Below are 17,456 nucleotides of genomic sequence, written 5' to 3'. Positions count from 1 at the left end.
GGAATATTAACAACAAAATGGAAAAAAATTCATTATTTCTCAGTTTTCAGCCATTATAGCTTTAAAATAATACATGCTACCATAATTAAAGTCCACGTATTTTATTTGCCCATTTGTCCCGGTTATCACACCATTTAAATTATGTCCCTATCACAATGTATGGCGCCAATATTTTATTTGGAAATAAAGGTGCATTTTTTTAGTTTTTCGTCCATCACTATTTACAAGCTTATAATTTAAAAAATATTAGCTGTATACCCTCTTCACATGCATATTAAAACATTTCAGACCCTTAGGTAACTATTTATGTTTTTGTTTTTTATTTTTACTTTTTTTTTTTTTGTTAAAAATTTGATTTGGGTATTTTTGGGTGTGGGAGGTAAAAGTTAATTTTAAATGTAATTTATTGTGTCTTTTTGTGATAAAAAAAAAGTATGAGCATGTAGTTTTACTAGTTGGCCACAAGATGGCCACAGTGATTGTTTTTGTTTCCTATCCTGTGAGCGAGTGTGCTCGCTTACTGGAACTACAAGGAGGATGTGATTTTTTCTTCAGAAAGACAGCGGCCTCTGAACAGAAGCTGTCGGTTTTTCAACCGGGGACTTAGATTAATGAATGGGAACAATGGGGGGGGGGGCACGGGAGCGCCCCAGCACGCACACGATCACGCGGAAGTGCTCGGACGAGCGCAGCAGCCTTTTTGAGAAGAAAGTCATGTCCAAAAGGCGAAAAAGGTTGAATAATTTCCTGAACAGATATGTTTTGAATCAAGTGTGAACCGGCCCTTACTGGTATTCACTGCAGCTTTAGCTGACCATGTCGAATCTGATCAGAGAGGGATCTGTTGTCTGCCCCACACTGCACAACGACTTCCAATAGATTTTACCATGAAATGTATTGTAAATTGTCCTAGCTCCGCCCCTGCCACATGCCTGACCCGCCACAAGTGTCCGTGGGGGCAGGCCCTTGTGCATTTTTAAAGGCTCACCTCTCCACCGATGCATCTCCTGGCCTTTTCTGGTGTTCGGCGTCACGACAAGCGCCAGGACCAAGTGACTCAGCTCATAGTGACATCACAACACCAATGTCACGTGAAACATGCGCTTGATGTGACCCCGATCATCGGAGGAGGCCAGGAGTTGTGCCAGCAGATAGATGAGCCTTTAACATTGCACACCGGCATGGCACACACACTTATACACTTGGTGGTCTATCAGTCCGCACAATATCGAATGCTGTTACCGCCGTGCACCCAATCGAGCCCTTTCAACTGAGATTTTCTGCCATTCCTGATTCATCCATTCAACTGATTTCAGCCGGAAATCAATCATAACATTGATCATATGGCCATGTTGTGGCACTGATTATTGAATCTATAAAATGGTCGAAAGGTCGATTGGCCCGCAATATTGAGTAATGTATTTATTTCTACAGAGTATTGATAACCTATTTAATTTATCTCTCCCTAGGAGTATATTCAATAAATAGTGGTAAAATTGGCATGTTTGAGTAGCGCACAGCAATTTTACCAGTGTTTACATAAGTAGCATAGTGTTTGTTGGGAATATAGAGAAAAAATGTACACAATGGATGTGCTGCTTTTAAAATGTACATTACGCCAAAAGCATAAGCCTGGAACCCACTCGGAGCGCTTTTCTGAGCATTTTGTGATTTGAAAAGCTCTTCCTAATGTAATTATTATTTTTTATTATTATTTTTTATTTATATAGCGCCAACATATTCCGCAGCGCTTTACAAAGCACAATAAGACGACAAGAGGAACATAGATACAACTAACAAATGTACAGCAGAGTTCCAAGCAGCACAAATATTGTTACAAGAACAGTAAACATTAGGAGGATGACCCTGCCCTTGCGGGCTTACAATCTAATGGGTTGTGGGGGACACACTAGGTAAGGGGGTGGAGGATGGATGAGGCAGTGATTCTTTGCCTCTGATTACATTGTGACAGAGAACTAAATAAGGGCTATAGAATGTTATAAGCTTGTCTGAAAAGGTGTGTTTTAAGAGTGCGTTTGAAGATGTCCAGGTTTGGAGCATGACGTACAGGCTGTGGAAGAGAGTTCCAGATAAGGGATGATGCTCGTGTAAAGTCCTGGATGCGAGCATGAGAGGAGGTGATCAGCTTAGAGGCCAGGAGAATTTCTTGGGAGGAGCGAAGGTTGCGGGAGGGACAATATCTTGAGATTAGTGAGGAGATGTATGGAGGAGACAACTCGTGGAGGGCTTTGTATGTTAGAGTCAGGAGTTTGAACTGGATCCTCTGGGTAATGGGTAACCAGTGGAGAGAACGGCACAGTGGGGCTGCATCGGAAGAGCGTGTGGAAAGGTGAATGAGGCGGGCCGCTGAATTTAGAAGGGATTGGAGAGGTGCTAGCCTGTTTTTTGGTAGGCCACAGAGCAGGGTGTTGCAGTAGTCTAGGCGGGAGACAATTAAGGCATGAACAAGCCTTTTGGTGGCTTCTTGTGTGAGGAAGGGACGGATACGGAATATATTTTTGAGCTGGAAATAGCAGGTGGTGGTTAATGAGGCAATGTTAGGTTTAAAGGAGAGCTCTGAGTCAAGTATAACCCCCAAGCAGCGGGCCTTAGTGGTTGAGGTTATTGGGGTGTTGTCTATCGTTATGGTTGCAATTGGTGGGGGTGTAGATAGCGATGGTGGAAAAATCACAATTTCCGTTTTAGTCATGTTGAGTTTGAGGAAGCGGGAGGACATGAATGCAGAAACGGCACGTAGACAGTCGAGGACTCTGGATAGAAGTGAGGACAGGTCAGGAGCTGAGAGATAGATTTGGGTGTCATCCGCATAGAGGTGATACTGGAAGCCAAAAGAGTTAATTAGTTGTCCCAGGCCACGGGTGTAGCATGCTATGGGTGTGTCATGATTCATAAAGGCAAATGCATTGTGGGACTTGTAGTTCCTTAACAGCTGGAGAGCCAATTTTGCAGATCACTGCATTAGCGTGATGTCATTTCATAAAAATCCCCCATAGGATTGCAAGAGCTTTTTCATATCACTAGCGCTTAGAAAAGGCTACTAGTGAGTTTGAGCCCTTATGTGCATTATAGAACAGGGGTCAGGAACCTTTTTGGCTGAGAGAGCCATAAACACCACATATTTTAAAATGTAATTCTGTGAGAGCCATACAAACTGGGACAGTGCACATGCGCAGCAGAGGTCTCACGTCCCTGTTGCCATGGTCATGTGTATACAGTTGATCCGCCGGGCAGGGGAAGTGTTAGACACGTCTTTAGCTTCTCTTGGGTTTCAGCAACATTAGCAATTTCCCAGACAGGAGAAATACAGACTAACAGCTTGTACAATTAGCTAGCTGACTTGGGGGTTGATTCACTTTGTAGGACGAGATCCCCGCACTTTGGCCCAATAGGCTGCCTGTCAAGTGATTGGGCCAATCAAAGTGCGGCGATCTCGTCCTACAAAGGGAATCAACCCTCAAGTCAGCTAGCTAATTGTACAAGCTGTTAGCGCGAGTAAGTTAGTAGTGCATGCGACAGCAATAGCGTGCCTACTTTGAAAGTTTTACTTGCACTACCACACTAAGCTGCGCTGCTTGAGCAGTGTAGCTTAGTGAATAAATCCCTACTGATTTGTATGTGAACCAGATGTAGCCCTCAAAAGAGCCACATCTGGCTCCCGAGCCATAGGTTCCCTACCCCTGTTATAGAAGCAATGTGTCCATTGTGTACATAAAATGTGTTGCACTATATGTGGAATGCACTGTACACTATTTTCATAAAATTGCCATGTGCAGAAGTGCAACTACAAATCATGGGGCTCACCAGAAAAATGTTGGTGTGGCCCCCAATGTTCACATCTTTTCCCCTGCTTACTCCTTGTGACCCTCACCGCCTGGCCTATCCTGCAAGGGTCATAAAACAAGTGTGGCCATCAGGATCATGAGGGCATGAAGCAGTAGTTGTGGGCCCCTTACAGCTCTGGGCCCCCTTGCTGTCAAATGGGCTGCTCTCCTGTAGTTGCACCCCAGCTCTCATGAAAGATTGTCACAGCTACACCTAGATTTTCTGACCTCTTACCAGGGGTCAAGGATGACTGAGCTGCAGTCTAACTTCTGAAAAAAACTGGGATGTACAGTACTCAGATAGTAACACTATATGCAAAATAGAACTAGGATCCTTACTCACTAGTGTACTGTAAAATTGCTGTGTGCAGACAGCACACAGTGATTTTACCTGTAGTAATGCAAGTAACACAGTGCACACATAGCGCAACTCTCATTATGCACATAACATGTATGTTACTTCTGTGACTTATGTTACGATATTTGGGCAATGCACAATATACTAATGACACATGTGTTGTGTATGTGGTGCTATGTGCATCATATACACAACACATACATAAAATTGCTCTGCATTACATGCATTACATACTGTATATATTAGTGTATCAGACCTATGTGTGGTAATATTTGTTTATGTGTTTATCTCATCTTGCTACAGGCCACTTCAGGCACCTTTTAATTTGTACCTCAAGCCAAAATATTTTAGTTTTGGTCAAAGAGAAACCGTAATGACACATAGTAGAATGCAGTAAATTATTCAGGATCCCCACTTTTACGTAAAATGTACTGGCTTCAGCATCAAAAGAAACACTTCCTATGGCTATATTTTGTTGTATATTTGGTGTGTAGCCCCACCCACCATTGTTTACTATGCAGAATCCCCCTCTCCCCCCCTTACCAGCACATTCCGGGAGGGTATGGATCTTTTCTACTGGCTTTACCATTCTTTGTGACACATGGCTGTCACGGCAGATCAGATCTTTAAGATTCCGAACAACTCCCATGCAAAGTGCTGCAATCGTTTGAACTCTCTTTCGTGTGATGTCACATGTTCCCACAGGCAGAAAGATGAATTGGGGAACGCTGGTCGTCGGGTGACGCAGCTGTGATCCATCTTCCTGCATAAGGGCCCTTTTCCACTAGCAATCGCTAGCATTTGCGCTAAACACTAACGATTGCGATTCAGCAAAGTCCTAATTTTTCCCAGCGATTACGATTTTGCTATGCACTGCATAGCATAGCAAAATCGCGGCAAAAATTGCTCCGCGGCACGATTGCGCTTTAATAAAAAACGAATTGCGGTAGTGGAAATTTCCTACCACAATTCCTATGTTGTGTAGCAAACCCTAGTGATGTTAAAATCGCTAGCGATTTGCGCTTTTGCGATTCAGCATCGCAATCGCCTCTAGTGGAAAAGGCCCCTAATGGTGTACTGGCTAAAGGGACTCACAGATGAAACTAAGAAAATATTTTATACATACCTGGGGCTTCCTTCAGCCCCATCCGCCTGGATCGCTCCCACACCACCGTCCTCCGCTGCCCGCAGCTACGAGAACCAGGTCCCGTCACTGATGTTATCGGAGCCAGCCTACGCAGGAGAAGTGCGCCCTCTACGTATCTCTCTGGTGGCTGCTGGAGAGATACGCAAACAGCGCACTTCTCTTACGCTAGACTGGCTCCAACTGACGGCAGTAGTGGGACCCGGTTCTTGTAGCTGCGGTTAGCGGATGACGGCGGCGTTGGAGCGATCCAGGCTGATGAGGCTGGAAGAAGCCCCAGTATGTATAACATTTTTTCTTTGTTTCATCTCTGGTTCACTTTAAGGGCTCGGCCTCTGACACAGGAGACCAGGGTTCAGATTTTGGCTCCTCCTGTTCCGTATGCCAGCACCTATTCAGTAAGGAGTCATTGGGCAAGACTCTCTAACACTGCTACTGCCTCTAGAGCGTGCCCTAGTAGCTGCAGCTAAAGAGATTTGAGTCTGCCAGGAGAAAGGCACAATATAAATGAGTACTGAGAACTGTATTCATCTTTAGACAGATTTATTTTTCAGTCTCATGAAAATGTGGAACTCCGCTTCTTTATGCTCCACTGCTCAAACTCAAAGCCTGCATGGGAATGTCTCCAGAACCTGGAAGAATATATTCAAATATTCTACTTTTCTTTCATGATTGTGAATAAGAGCTGGAAGTACCCTTCAGCATAATCAGTTTTCTTTCTGCCCGCGTGAATCTATCATCCTGTGACAAGTAGTTGGAGGCGCTCCTGTTGGCATGTGGCAAGTCAATGGGGTGTATATTCAGCCCCTTCCTCTGCTTTATTAGGAGTGCTGGTAGCAGGTAACTTGGCAGTGACATCAGTAAAAGCCCTTCCACAGCTCCACAATGTGTTTATTTAACCTGTGATGATAAATGAAAGCAATACTGTGTAAATGACAGGCAGTACTGAAGAAAGGACTAAGCCCGAGCTGTATGTGGCAGGAGAAAGGACCTTTCTCAGAGTGCCAGTATTACATTGTAGCTGTGTGTTCATACAGAGGCCAGTCTCGCACATGGAATTAATGAGCCATGTACTTTGTTTTCATCATCACGCAGCTTTGACGACAGAAATGTAATTAATACATTCTGGTGGCACTTATGGTGAACAAAAACATGACGTCTCGCCTGTAGCCTCAGTGTAGCCATGTATGGGGGTGAATGCCGTAATTTCATGTATAATCATGCTGAAACAGAAAGGGGGGGGGGGGGGGGGTAAATGTCACTTAGGTTGTAGGAACTACTCAAATGATTGTGTGAATGGAAATAGGAGGTATTAAGATAGCACATATAAGGCATAGTAAGTTGAAATGGGAGTTGACTGCGACCTCATCCCATAATACCCAGCATGACCTCTGGCCTAAGGGCAGCTAGAAGAGAAGGGATGGAGTTTACTGCGGTGACCATACCTGTGCACATTCATGGGGATTGTCGCCACAGCAACCTCCATTCCTTTTGGCTTGCTTATTACAGGCTACAAGTCATGCTGAGCATTATGGGATAGTTTTGCCGTGCCATACTTATGCTGAGCCAAACTTCCATTTGTAACAGTGAAGGTAGCCACACACGATACAGTGTAATGATACAATTTTATGGCAATTCACTAATGGTGCCCATACATGATACAATTTTTTGTATCCAATCTTACCATTTCGATGTAGTATAAAGGTAAATTAAAGTGGAATATAACCCAGCATTTCATCTTTGCTCTAAAACCTTATTTACAGCATATTACATGCAACCAGCATTTTTTTTTACTAGACCAGCATTGAAAGGGTTACACACAGAGCTTGAAAGTTCAGTGCAGTGAAATGTGGACGCATCTGAACTTGTAGATTATGTTATCTTGTGTTTACTTAATTGTATCAAGTGAGGAATGTGACACATTCTCTGAATGTGCAGGAGCTGGTGGACACAGACAGAGAGTCAAAGCATTTCTGCCTGAATGAATGAATGAATGAATTCATGAATGAATAAAACCCGTTATTAATAAAATGCAAAGTCAGCTCACAAAGCAAAAAAACTGTACTTTTGGGAACCTATAACTTCTAAATGAATAATAATACTTATGCACAAATGCAAATATGATACTGTATGGCATATAAAAAGTAGGAAAACATGTTTTTATTGAATATTATGTCAGGGTTTTAAACCGCTTTAAGTGAATATGCTGAAAGGATAATTTAGGCAGTTCCCTTATATTACATAGAAATGGTCAGATTGGATGAAAAAAAAATTACCATGTATGGGCACCATAAGAATAATCGGTTGTACAACAATATTGAAGGCTTGTTTTCTTTTTTTTTTTTTACTAGTTTGAGAAATCCGTATTTTTTGGACTCACTTTTTCTCCCCCAAAAGTTGGGGGGAAAAGTCACTGCGTCTTATAGTCCAAATGCAGGGAGTTCCTGATTTGTGAAAGCCTGCCAATACAAACCTCCAACCTACCGCTATGTCGGGGACTCCCTGTACTGTGGCCATGCAGAGGAGGACACGGGACAAATGGACGACACAGGGGTCACAAAGGGGCATAGAGGAGGACACAATGGGGACACAAAAAGGCATAGAGAAGGACACAAGGAGGACAGAGGCAGACACATGGGGGACACAGGGGGACACAAAGGAGCATAGAGGAGGACACAAGGAGGAGAGAGGCAGACACAGGAGGACACAAGAGGTACAAAGGGGGCATGATGCACAAGGTGCCCCTTCACCATAGATGCACCTGGTTTAGTATGTATTCCCCCCCCCCCCCCCCCCTTGTTTTTTTGTCCTCTAAACCTAGGTGCGTCTTACGGTCAGGAGCGTATTATAATCCGAAAGACATGGTAATCGAAATTCTTAATTGAAATTTTGAAATAGGTTGGTTGAGGGGGGATTTTTCTCATTCATTTTTATGAAAAATTAAATGGTGTGGGGGTAGATTGTAAATTTCTTAATGTATAGAGAAGAAAAGGGGGTGGGAGGAGTGCTGCAATAGTGAAATATGTCAAGTTTTATTTACAACACTATAAAAACATTGCACTTACTGGAAATAATAGCGTAAAAGCATCTCATACATGCGCCCTAAACATCACAGGATGCTTCCTGACACAACCGCTGTGCCAAGCATCGATTGGATCCCAGCTGGAGGGAGGGAGGCAGGCTGTCCCCCTGGTGTATGTGTGCCAGTGACATCACTTCCTTCCCCACCGCTTTGGCATTTTTTACATACAAACTCACCATATGCATATGCATGCATTTATTATTTCAATTCATCCAATTGTCTGTGTACACATGTATGTATAAATACGAATTGCATATACAATTTTTGTATGTTTATGTATCTGTGTTTTAAGTATTAAAGGGAACCTAAACTGAGAAGGATATGGATGTTTCCTTTTCAACAATACCAGTTGCCTGGCAGTCCTGCTGATCTCTTTGACTGCAGTAGTGGCTGAATCATACACCTGAAACAAGCATACAGCTAATCCTGTCTGACTTCAGTCAGAGCACCTGATCTGAATGCTTGTTCAGGGGCTGTGGCTGAAAGTATTAGAGACACAGGATCAGCAGGAGAGTGAGGCAACTGGTGTTATTTTCAAAGGAAAAATCCATATCCTCAGTTTAGGTTCCCTTTAACAAACCTTTGTTAAACAATGTTGCGCAATATCGCAAAAAAAAAAAAATGTTCATTGACAAAATTCGTGTAATGGGTATCAGCCTTTATGGCCCATACTCACGGGCTACAATTGTCGCCGCAACACGCAGCGCGCGCGTGTTGCGGCGACAGGTCGCCCGTGAGTATGAGGCGTTACACAGGCGCACATCCCGAACCGTCGCTCGTCGCTGATGTCGCCAGGCGATTGGCGCGGTCAATCGCCTGGCGACAGTCGCCGCCGCAACTCCACCACAACTGTCGCTAGTCCGCGTGAGTATGCTGACTAGCGACAGCAACAAGAAGGGAATACCTTGTGCTTCCGGCGGGGGGAGGAACAACAGCGACAGCTTCCGCCGCATCAGTTGCCAGGTCCCTCCGCCATGTGTATGCGCAGGGACCTGGCGACGAGCTGTCGCCGGCCTGTCGCGCACACGCTCCCATGTGCTAGCGACAGGCCTGAAAAGTTGCCCGTGAGTATGGGCCATTACACTGCAACTGTCCCTGGCATTTATGGTGCAGAGTATTCTAGAGTATTCAAAAGTGACCTGCGGTAGTGTAAAGTTCACACAGAGCCCCGCAGCTCCTTAGCTACGCCACTGACGGGAAATACACTTTAATAAATTCTGGCCAGTTTTGCAGAATCACTTCTGAGCTCTGATGCCTTAGTCAAGCATTTTGTGGTATAGTTGTACTGCTACTCAAAACATCTTATTGAATAAATTTACATGTTGTTGTAAGAGGCAGGCTTCTGTGACCCTACATGACCACAAGAGCCTGCATTAGTAACCCAACCTGTACCGTGCACTGTGAATTTATACATAAGATTATGCATTTCTAATGCATCCGTCGGTTTATATTAAATTAACAAGCATTATATAAATGTTTTAACATGAAACAGTAATGCAGTATTTTTGGTACACTGGGCCTCTTTTATATTTAAATAAGATCAACAAGACCAAGGAGATGTGCTACTGTAATCATTTCAGAAATCTGGCATGGCATAAAAAAAATGCAGATGAAAATTTTACTGACGAGTTATGCTATTTTTAATAAGACTGGAGTGAAAATAATTTTGCTACTGCAATTTCCATTATACGGGTCATCAGCTTCCGAGTTCTGTACACATAACTAGTGCAATGTATTATTTATGCTGCTCATTCAATCATTCATTGTCAGGCTGACTTGGAGGAGTTATTTTTACAAATCACACAAATGTACACACCAGTGACTAGGATGGTCTTAAAGGTAACCTGAGACAAGGGGTGTAAAAGAATTGATACTTACCTGGGGCTTCCTCCAGCCCATTGCCTCCCTTGCCATCCTCTTGGGTGGCTTTGTTCGCCTGCTTTCGGCCTTGGTAATCTTCGTTCAGTCGCTACCTGTTAATAAACAATTTGGTCTACGACTTTTAGATGTTTAGAGGATCCCAGCGCAATGCAGGAAGGTATATAGAGACTGGGGAAGACCTCTAGACTAGTTTTGTTTTAACGAGTGCTACGTACCTATAGCTACTCGGCATCATAATTTACGTGAGATATCTGTGACCACGGGGGAGAAGAGGGTTAACTCACCCATGCAGTCGTCTGATCCAGTGCTTCCCTCGTTGCGTCTCATGTCGCGCTCCACGTCACTCTCGCGCTTCTTCCCTCCTGGGTTGACGGAGGAATCGTAGGAATGGCGTGAACGCAACATGGGACGCATCGGATCAGACAGCTGCATGGGTAAGTTAATTCTCTCTCTCCCACGGTCACAGCTGTCTCATTTGCAACACTAGTCCAGAGGTCATCCCTGGTCTCCCTATGCCCTCCCTGTGCTGCACTGGGATCCTCTAAACGTCTAAAGTCATGGGCCAAATTGTTTATTAAGATTTAACATTTATTTAACAGTCTGAAATTAAAGGGCTTAAAGAGAATCTGTATTGTTAAAATCACACAAAAGTAAACATACCAGTGCGTTAGGGGACATCTCCTATTACCCTCTGTCACAATTTCGCCGCTCCTCGCCGCATTAAAAGTGGTTAAAAACAGTTTTAAAAAGTTTGTTTATAAACAAACAAAATGGCCACCAAAACAGGAAGTAGGTTGATGTACAGTATGTCCACACATAGAAAATACATACATACACAAGCAGGCTGTATACACCCTTCCTTTTGAATCTCAAGAGATCATTTGTGTGTTTCTTTCCCCCTGCATCTCTCATGCACTGAAGTTTCAGGCTGCTCTTTTCTTCCTGCAAACAGCTTTGCCCTTGTCTGTAATTCCCCAGTATGTGAAAGCTCAGCCAGCTCAGAGGAAGATTTATCCAGCTTGTAAAAGATAAGAGAGAAGCTGCCCTAATCTAAATAATACACAGGCAGTGTGCATAGAGGGGCCTGGAAGGGGGAGTTCATAGCAGAACCACAACACTGAAGAACTTGGCAGCCTTCCAGACACAGGCCGACAAGTCTGACAGGGGAAAGATACATTGATTTATTACAGAGACTGTGATAGTAGAAAGTGCTGCAATAAGCCAGAACACATTGAAATAGCTTTTGGAACTTGTAGGATGATAAAAAACAGGATGCAATTTTTGCTACGGAGTCTCTTTAACTATAGCAGCCGTGACCAGGGGCTATACGTACCTGCTCCTCCCCCTTCTGCAGAGCAGCGCAGTGGAGCAGTTTAATATTTACCTGCTCCTCTGCTGCCTTATGTTTCCTCTGTTCTTCCTGACAGCCACATGCTCTGTGCTGCATAGCATACTTCTGGCTCCCAATGCATGTCACGTGATCGGTAGCTGAAGGTATGCAAGCATAGAGCGTGTACCTGTCAGGACTAACAGAAGAGATATGAAGCAGTGCGGCAGCAGGACAATTTACACTGTAACGCTGCACTACTCGGTAATGTGGGGCGACAATGTGGTTGATTTTACGAGCCACATATGGGGTATGGATCCAAGGAGAGGGCCCCAAGCTAATTTCCCTGCGGGGTCACATGGATTTTGGTTGTACCCCAGCTCAAACTGACAATGTTCCAATCAAAAATACGGTCACCAGTGTGTACCTTTAGGTGGGATGGTAAGGCAGTGTGCTGTCATTCCTTTACTACATACAATGATGCACATTTGAAGCTCTCAGGGGCCAAAAAAATGGTGAGGAGGGCCAAAGATTTCTTGCAGCTGTGCTCCTTTGTGTACAAATGCAGCCACGACGTGGGCCTGTGCAGTAGCATGGAGTTGCTCATGAGTGGCTTTTTTTCCTCTGTGCTCAAGCGGATCTGTTCTGCTGCGCAGGCATGAACTCAATGGTGTCTGCGCAAGAGCTGCCGCGCGTACACCGAGGGGATCGCAGCTACAAAGATCTTGGCTAGCAGTGGAGGATCAGGGAAACCTCTGGAGCATCCAACGGCTTCCCCCTACTGACGTATGTAAAAAAAAAAAAAAGTAAGTTTCTGGTTTACAGGCGGAACTGAAGTAGTCAAATTACATTTCTGCCCACATATTTGAATAAGCCATGTTGTGGCACACATTATTTCTCTACGTGGGTACTCCTTCTCCTCTGCAGAGCCCACACAATTGAAGTGGTACAGCAGCAGAATTTGGGGGTATGGCAAAGATGATAAGGGTTGTGCTCAGATTAGAGTGGTTGTAATCCAGTAAGAAGCAAGGCAGGAGCGGAGGGGAAGAGAGAGTAAGTGAAGTGGTGGAAGAGAAGAGAGAAAGAGCAAAGTGGAAAAGGTATGAGAGGGTAAACTGGTGGAGGGGAGAGAAAGCAAAGTGTGAGAGAGAGGGCAAAGTGGCGGGAGTGGGAGGGTTGGCAATGTAGTGGGGGGGGGGGGGGGGGGGGGGGGGAGGGGGAGGGGGGGAAGCTGTGTGGTGGAGGAGAAAAGAGAGCAAAGTAGCTAGGGTGGGATAGTAATGTGGTGAAGGAGGTGAGAGAGTAAAGTGACACAGATGTACAAATTTAGCAGGGGGTCAAATAGTTATTTCTCACACTGTAACTCTGTACAATTGCAGTGGATGCATATAAGTAGACATTTTAGTTAACCCAGGTACAGCTACGAGTTCATTCCTTCAGTGACAGATGAGGACTATGAATCATTACTTGCCAAGACCTGTCTGTTAAGTTCTATTCAATAATAATTCATGCCTTCCAGAACCCTTGACATGCATTGTAGGAAAGATTAATCTGAGGGTATCTGAGCAATGCCGATTTGTCATTAGCCTCGTTTTGTCTGCTTATTGTTTCAGTCTGGGCCGTGTAATTATGTGTGTAATGTTGTGGTTTGTTTTGTCATTACAGACAATTAGCAGTAAAGGATTCTGCAAGCTCACTGCCTGGACAAGATGTTTATGGAGCGCACCTACGCAGCCAAATGCTATGCGCACCCACACTATAGGAAATGGACCATCTTATTCTATGTATGGAATAGGGCAGCCAGCTAACACATTGACTGCATTTCTGACTGATCGAAATTTATTAAAAGAGTCATCTTAGACATAAAAAAAACTTTACTAAGAATAAGAAAGGTCATTGAGGCAAATACAGATTCAGTGCTACAGATACAATACTTTGTTTAGTAAATAATGCCTTTCTTTTGTATTATGTATGCAAAATGAATACACAGTTACTAGCAGCTACATTATTTATCTGTCCCCTCTAGGTCATTTATATTCCAACTTACCCCTAAACTGAACGAGTCAAATTCTCAGAACACTCCGAGAGAATAAAACGTAAATGGCAAGCAATGCCTATGGAACAGAGCATGTCAAATTACAAAACCCACTGTGTGAATGTGCTTGCCGACAGCTCTGCAACTAGTCATACAGGCTTAAAGAGAACCCGAGGCCTAAATATATTTAAAAAGCAAACACTTACCTAAGGAGAGGAAAGCCTCTGGATCCTTTAGAGCAGGGGTCAGGAACCTTTTTGGCTGAGAGCCATAAACGCCACATACTTTAAAATGTAATTCTGTGAGAACCATACAATATGTTTCAAACTGGGACAGTGCGCATTCGCAGCAGAGGGCTCATGTCCCTGTGGCCATGGTGATGTGTACACAGTTGATCCTCCGGGCAACGGAAGTGTCAGACACGTCTTCAGCTTCTTTTGAGTTTCAGCAACATTGGCAATTTCCCCGAGAGCCAGACAGGATAAATACAGATTAACAGCTTGTACAAATAGCTAGGTGACTTGGGGGTTGATTCACTTTTTAGCAAGAGATCCCCGCACTTTGGCCCAATAGGCTGCCTGTCAAGTGACAGGCAGCCTATTGGACCAATCAAAGTGCGGGGATTTCATCCTACAAAGTCTCTGGACCTGACAGGGTCCAGGGTGGGACAATTGGAGTGGCCGTTAGTTTTGAGGGGAGTGTGAGTAAGTTAGTAGTGCATGCTACAACAGTAGCATGTCTACTTTGAAAATTTTACTTGCGCTGCCACACTAAGCTGTGTTGCTTGAGCAGTGTAGCTTAGTGAATCAACCCCTACTGATTTGTCTGTGAGCCAGATGCAGCCATCAAAAGAGTCACATCTGGCTCCCGAGCCTTAGGTTCCCTACCCCTGCTTAAGAAGTTTCCAACACTGTCCTTCGATCTCCTGCTCGCCGGGACCCTCCTCAACATTGGGGCCGTGCTCCTCTTCTGGCACAACATGACCACACTGCACCTGCACAAGCATTGCCGCACCTGCACAGAGCACAAGTGCAGTACGGCCGCGCTCATGCCTGAAGAGGAGAACGGCCTGATATGATTACTGACAAGCCTGTCGGTAATCTTTTAGGGGTCCATGCTCAGCGACAGGACCAGAGAACGGCATGGGAATCCTCTGTACTAGGATATAGAGGCTTACCTCTTCTTAGGTAAGTATTTACTTTTTTAACTTTTTTACACCTCAGGTACATTTTAAGAGCTCTGTTGCCTGAATAGTTTTGTGTTACCAGATGAGCTCTTACATTTGCTCCACAACTTAGGCTAGACCTTCCCCACTCGTGCGTTGCTGATTGCTTTTTGAGCAACGTACAGTTATGCGATCTGCAGGGACAGTAGAAGTGCATAGACTGCACTGTTTTGATGTTGGAATCGCATGAGGCTTTATGTAATGGCAACAAGGCCAGATTTATACTTTTAGTGCCCCTAGGCCAACCTTCTTGTTAATCCCTTTCCTTGTACATGTATATGTAATGCCCATGAACAGCATCCCCGGGCCGCCCGCAAGGCCGGCTTCTCAGGCAGCGGAAGTCGAGGGCGACGCCCACCTGGCCGTGGGTTGGGGGGCGCCGAGCTGGAGGCGGTAGCAGCCAGGAAGGTGGGGCAGTGGGCACAGCAACGGGGAGAGGGCGTCAGACCCCCCTCCCTCACCTGGGTACCCCCCGTCCACTCTCACCCTCCAGGTGCCACTGCTCATCACTTCCTGTAATGGCGGCATTACAGGAAGTGACGAGCAGTGGTACGCATGCTGGAATGCGGAAGGAATAGGTGAGTAATTACTTTCCCTGCCCGCTGCTGACACATCGATGCACAAATACCTGAAGGGGGAGAGTGGATGGGGAGACCCAGGTGAGGGAGGGGTGGTCCGACCTGCCTCCCCGCCGCTGTGCCTGCTGCCTCCATTTCCTGACTGCTACCCCCTCCAGGTTACCTATACTGGGGGCAATTATTCTACCTATGGGGAGGGGGGGCAGCATCCTTACAAGTTTGCCTCAGGCGGCAAAAAGCCTAGAACCGGCCCTGCAGCACCCCTCTTCCATGTGTAGTTCCCCATTTGCAGTCTCCTCCTCCATATGTAGGAACCCATTATCTATGTCCAGCTGCCCCTCTTACCTTGGGCTACAGTGGCGCAAGGCCCGGGCCTTTGTGGCCTTCCCAGAGTAGCAATCATATTTGGTCCATGAGACAGATATTCTGTCCACCTCTGTGTTTCTATACCCTGTTTATATTTACCTGTCATCCTAATTGCAATTAGAATTTGCCTTGTCCAGTTCTGAGTTTAATAGACTCTAAAGGGGATAGTTCTAAATTCAGATCTTGCCTTCAATGCCCCCTTTAGGAGAAGTGTGGTATCTTGTCATGAATGTAAATTCAGAGATGTTTGAAACAACTGAGAAACTTAAATTTGTGTTGACACAAATTAATTTAATGTTATGTGGATTCTCTAGCACTGTGTAAAAAAATAAACAAAAACTATCCCTGCCTGCTATGGACAGATGCATAGTACACAATAACAAAGATTGGAAAAAGTTAACCATTTCATTAGCTTTAAAGGGGCACTATGGCAAAAAAAATTTCAAATATGTGCAAACATAGACAAATAAGAAGTACGTTTTTCCAGAGTAAAATGAGCCATAAATTACTTTTCTCCTATGTTGCTGTCACTTACAGTAGGTAGTGGAAATCTGACAGAAGAGAAAGGTTTTGGACTAGTCCATCTCTTCATAGGGGAATTTCAGGGATTTATTTATTTTCAAAAGCACTTAGTGAACGGCAGCTGCTCTGTCCAACTGCCATAAAACTGTGTAGCGAGCAGGGAAGCTGGCCAACATCATTGTTTAAATACTTTTTAGGGAATATCTTTATAAAGAATAAAAGCCTTGCTGAGAATCCCCTATGAAGAGATGGACTAGTCCAAAACCTGTTACTTCTGTGAGATTTCTACTACCTACTGTAAGTGACAGCAACATAGGAGAAAAGTAATTTATGGCTCATTTTACTCTGTAAAAAAACACTTATTTGTCTATGTTTGCACATCTTTTAAATTTTACAATTTTTCGCCATAGTGCCCCTTTAATATTGTGTAATACCAATTATTTGCCACGGCTAAAACCATTGGACAAAAAGTTTGATGCTGACCTCAGTATAGGGAAGCCTCTGGGTAATCTGGAGGATTCTTCCATCCCATTTTGAGCTTGCCATTCCAGTGCTGGGACCCTCTGGACCTATTCAGCAAGGGCTTGTTGCTTAGGTTTGTGTGGCCACTCTCTCTTCTGTGTACGAGCTGGGCCACACCGTGCAGGCGCAATATCACCTGCGCAGTAGCTCCAGGGCTGGATTTACCATAAGGCAATGTAGGCACGTGCCTACAGGCGCCTGATGATGGAAAGGCGGCTCAGTCCCCTCCCTGAGTGCCTCCCTCCTGCCTTATCTATGCAGAGTCCTGATGAGAGTGTAAATGAGAGGTTACTCCCCCTGCTCTCAGATCCTCAGGTGTGGTCATGAGTGGAAGAGAAGTTACAGGATATAGTCTTAATGCAAGTTTACTACTAGATGCAATAAAAACGGAAGGCTAAACAAGTGCTTCAAAAGCTACTGTCTTATGAACAGGTAAAGCCATTTAAGGATTATTATCACACAAAAAGTAAAATTTAAAATACATACACATAAAAAATAATTTTCTTTCCCAGAGTAAATGCATTTGAAATCACTTTTCCCTATGTCTCTTACTGTAGGTAGCAAAAATCTGACA

The 17,456-nt window shown here is 44.5% G+C and overlaps 1 protein-coding gene across 2 annotated transcripts in view; it reads left to right on the top strand.

Moving 5' to 3' along the window:
• PPP1R42 (protein phosphatase 1 regulatory subunit 42) overlaps window positions 1–15,283 on the top strand; it is a 51,687-nt gene extending 36,404 nt beyond the window's left edge. The window contains exon 9 of one of the 2 annotated variants that reach the window (XM_068234816.1): window positions 13,300–15,283. In XM_068234816.1, coding sequence (XP_068090917.1) covers window positions 13,300–13,396 — 97 coding nt within the window. In that variant the 3' untranslated portion in view covers window positions 13,397–15,283. The remainder of the gene's footprint in view (window positions 1–13,299) is intronic. The other variant, XM_068234817.1, reaches the window with a different exon arrangement.
• The last annotated feature ends 2,173 nt before the right edge of the window (window positions 15,284–17,456 follow it).

The sequence above is a fragment of the Hyperolius riggenbachi genome, chromosome 5, assembly GCF_040937935.1.
Source record: "Hyperolius riggenbachi isolate aHypRig1 chromosome 5, aHypRig1.pri, whole genome shotgun sequence".
NCBI classification, from domain to species: Eukaryota; Metazoa; Chordata; class Amphibia; order Anura; family Hyperoliidae; genus Hyperolius; species Hyperolius riggenbachi.
This window is presented reverse-complemented; position numbering and strand designations above follow the sequence as displayed.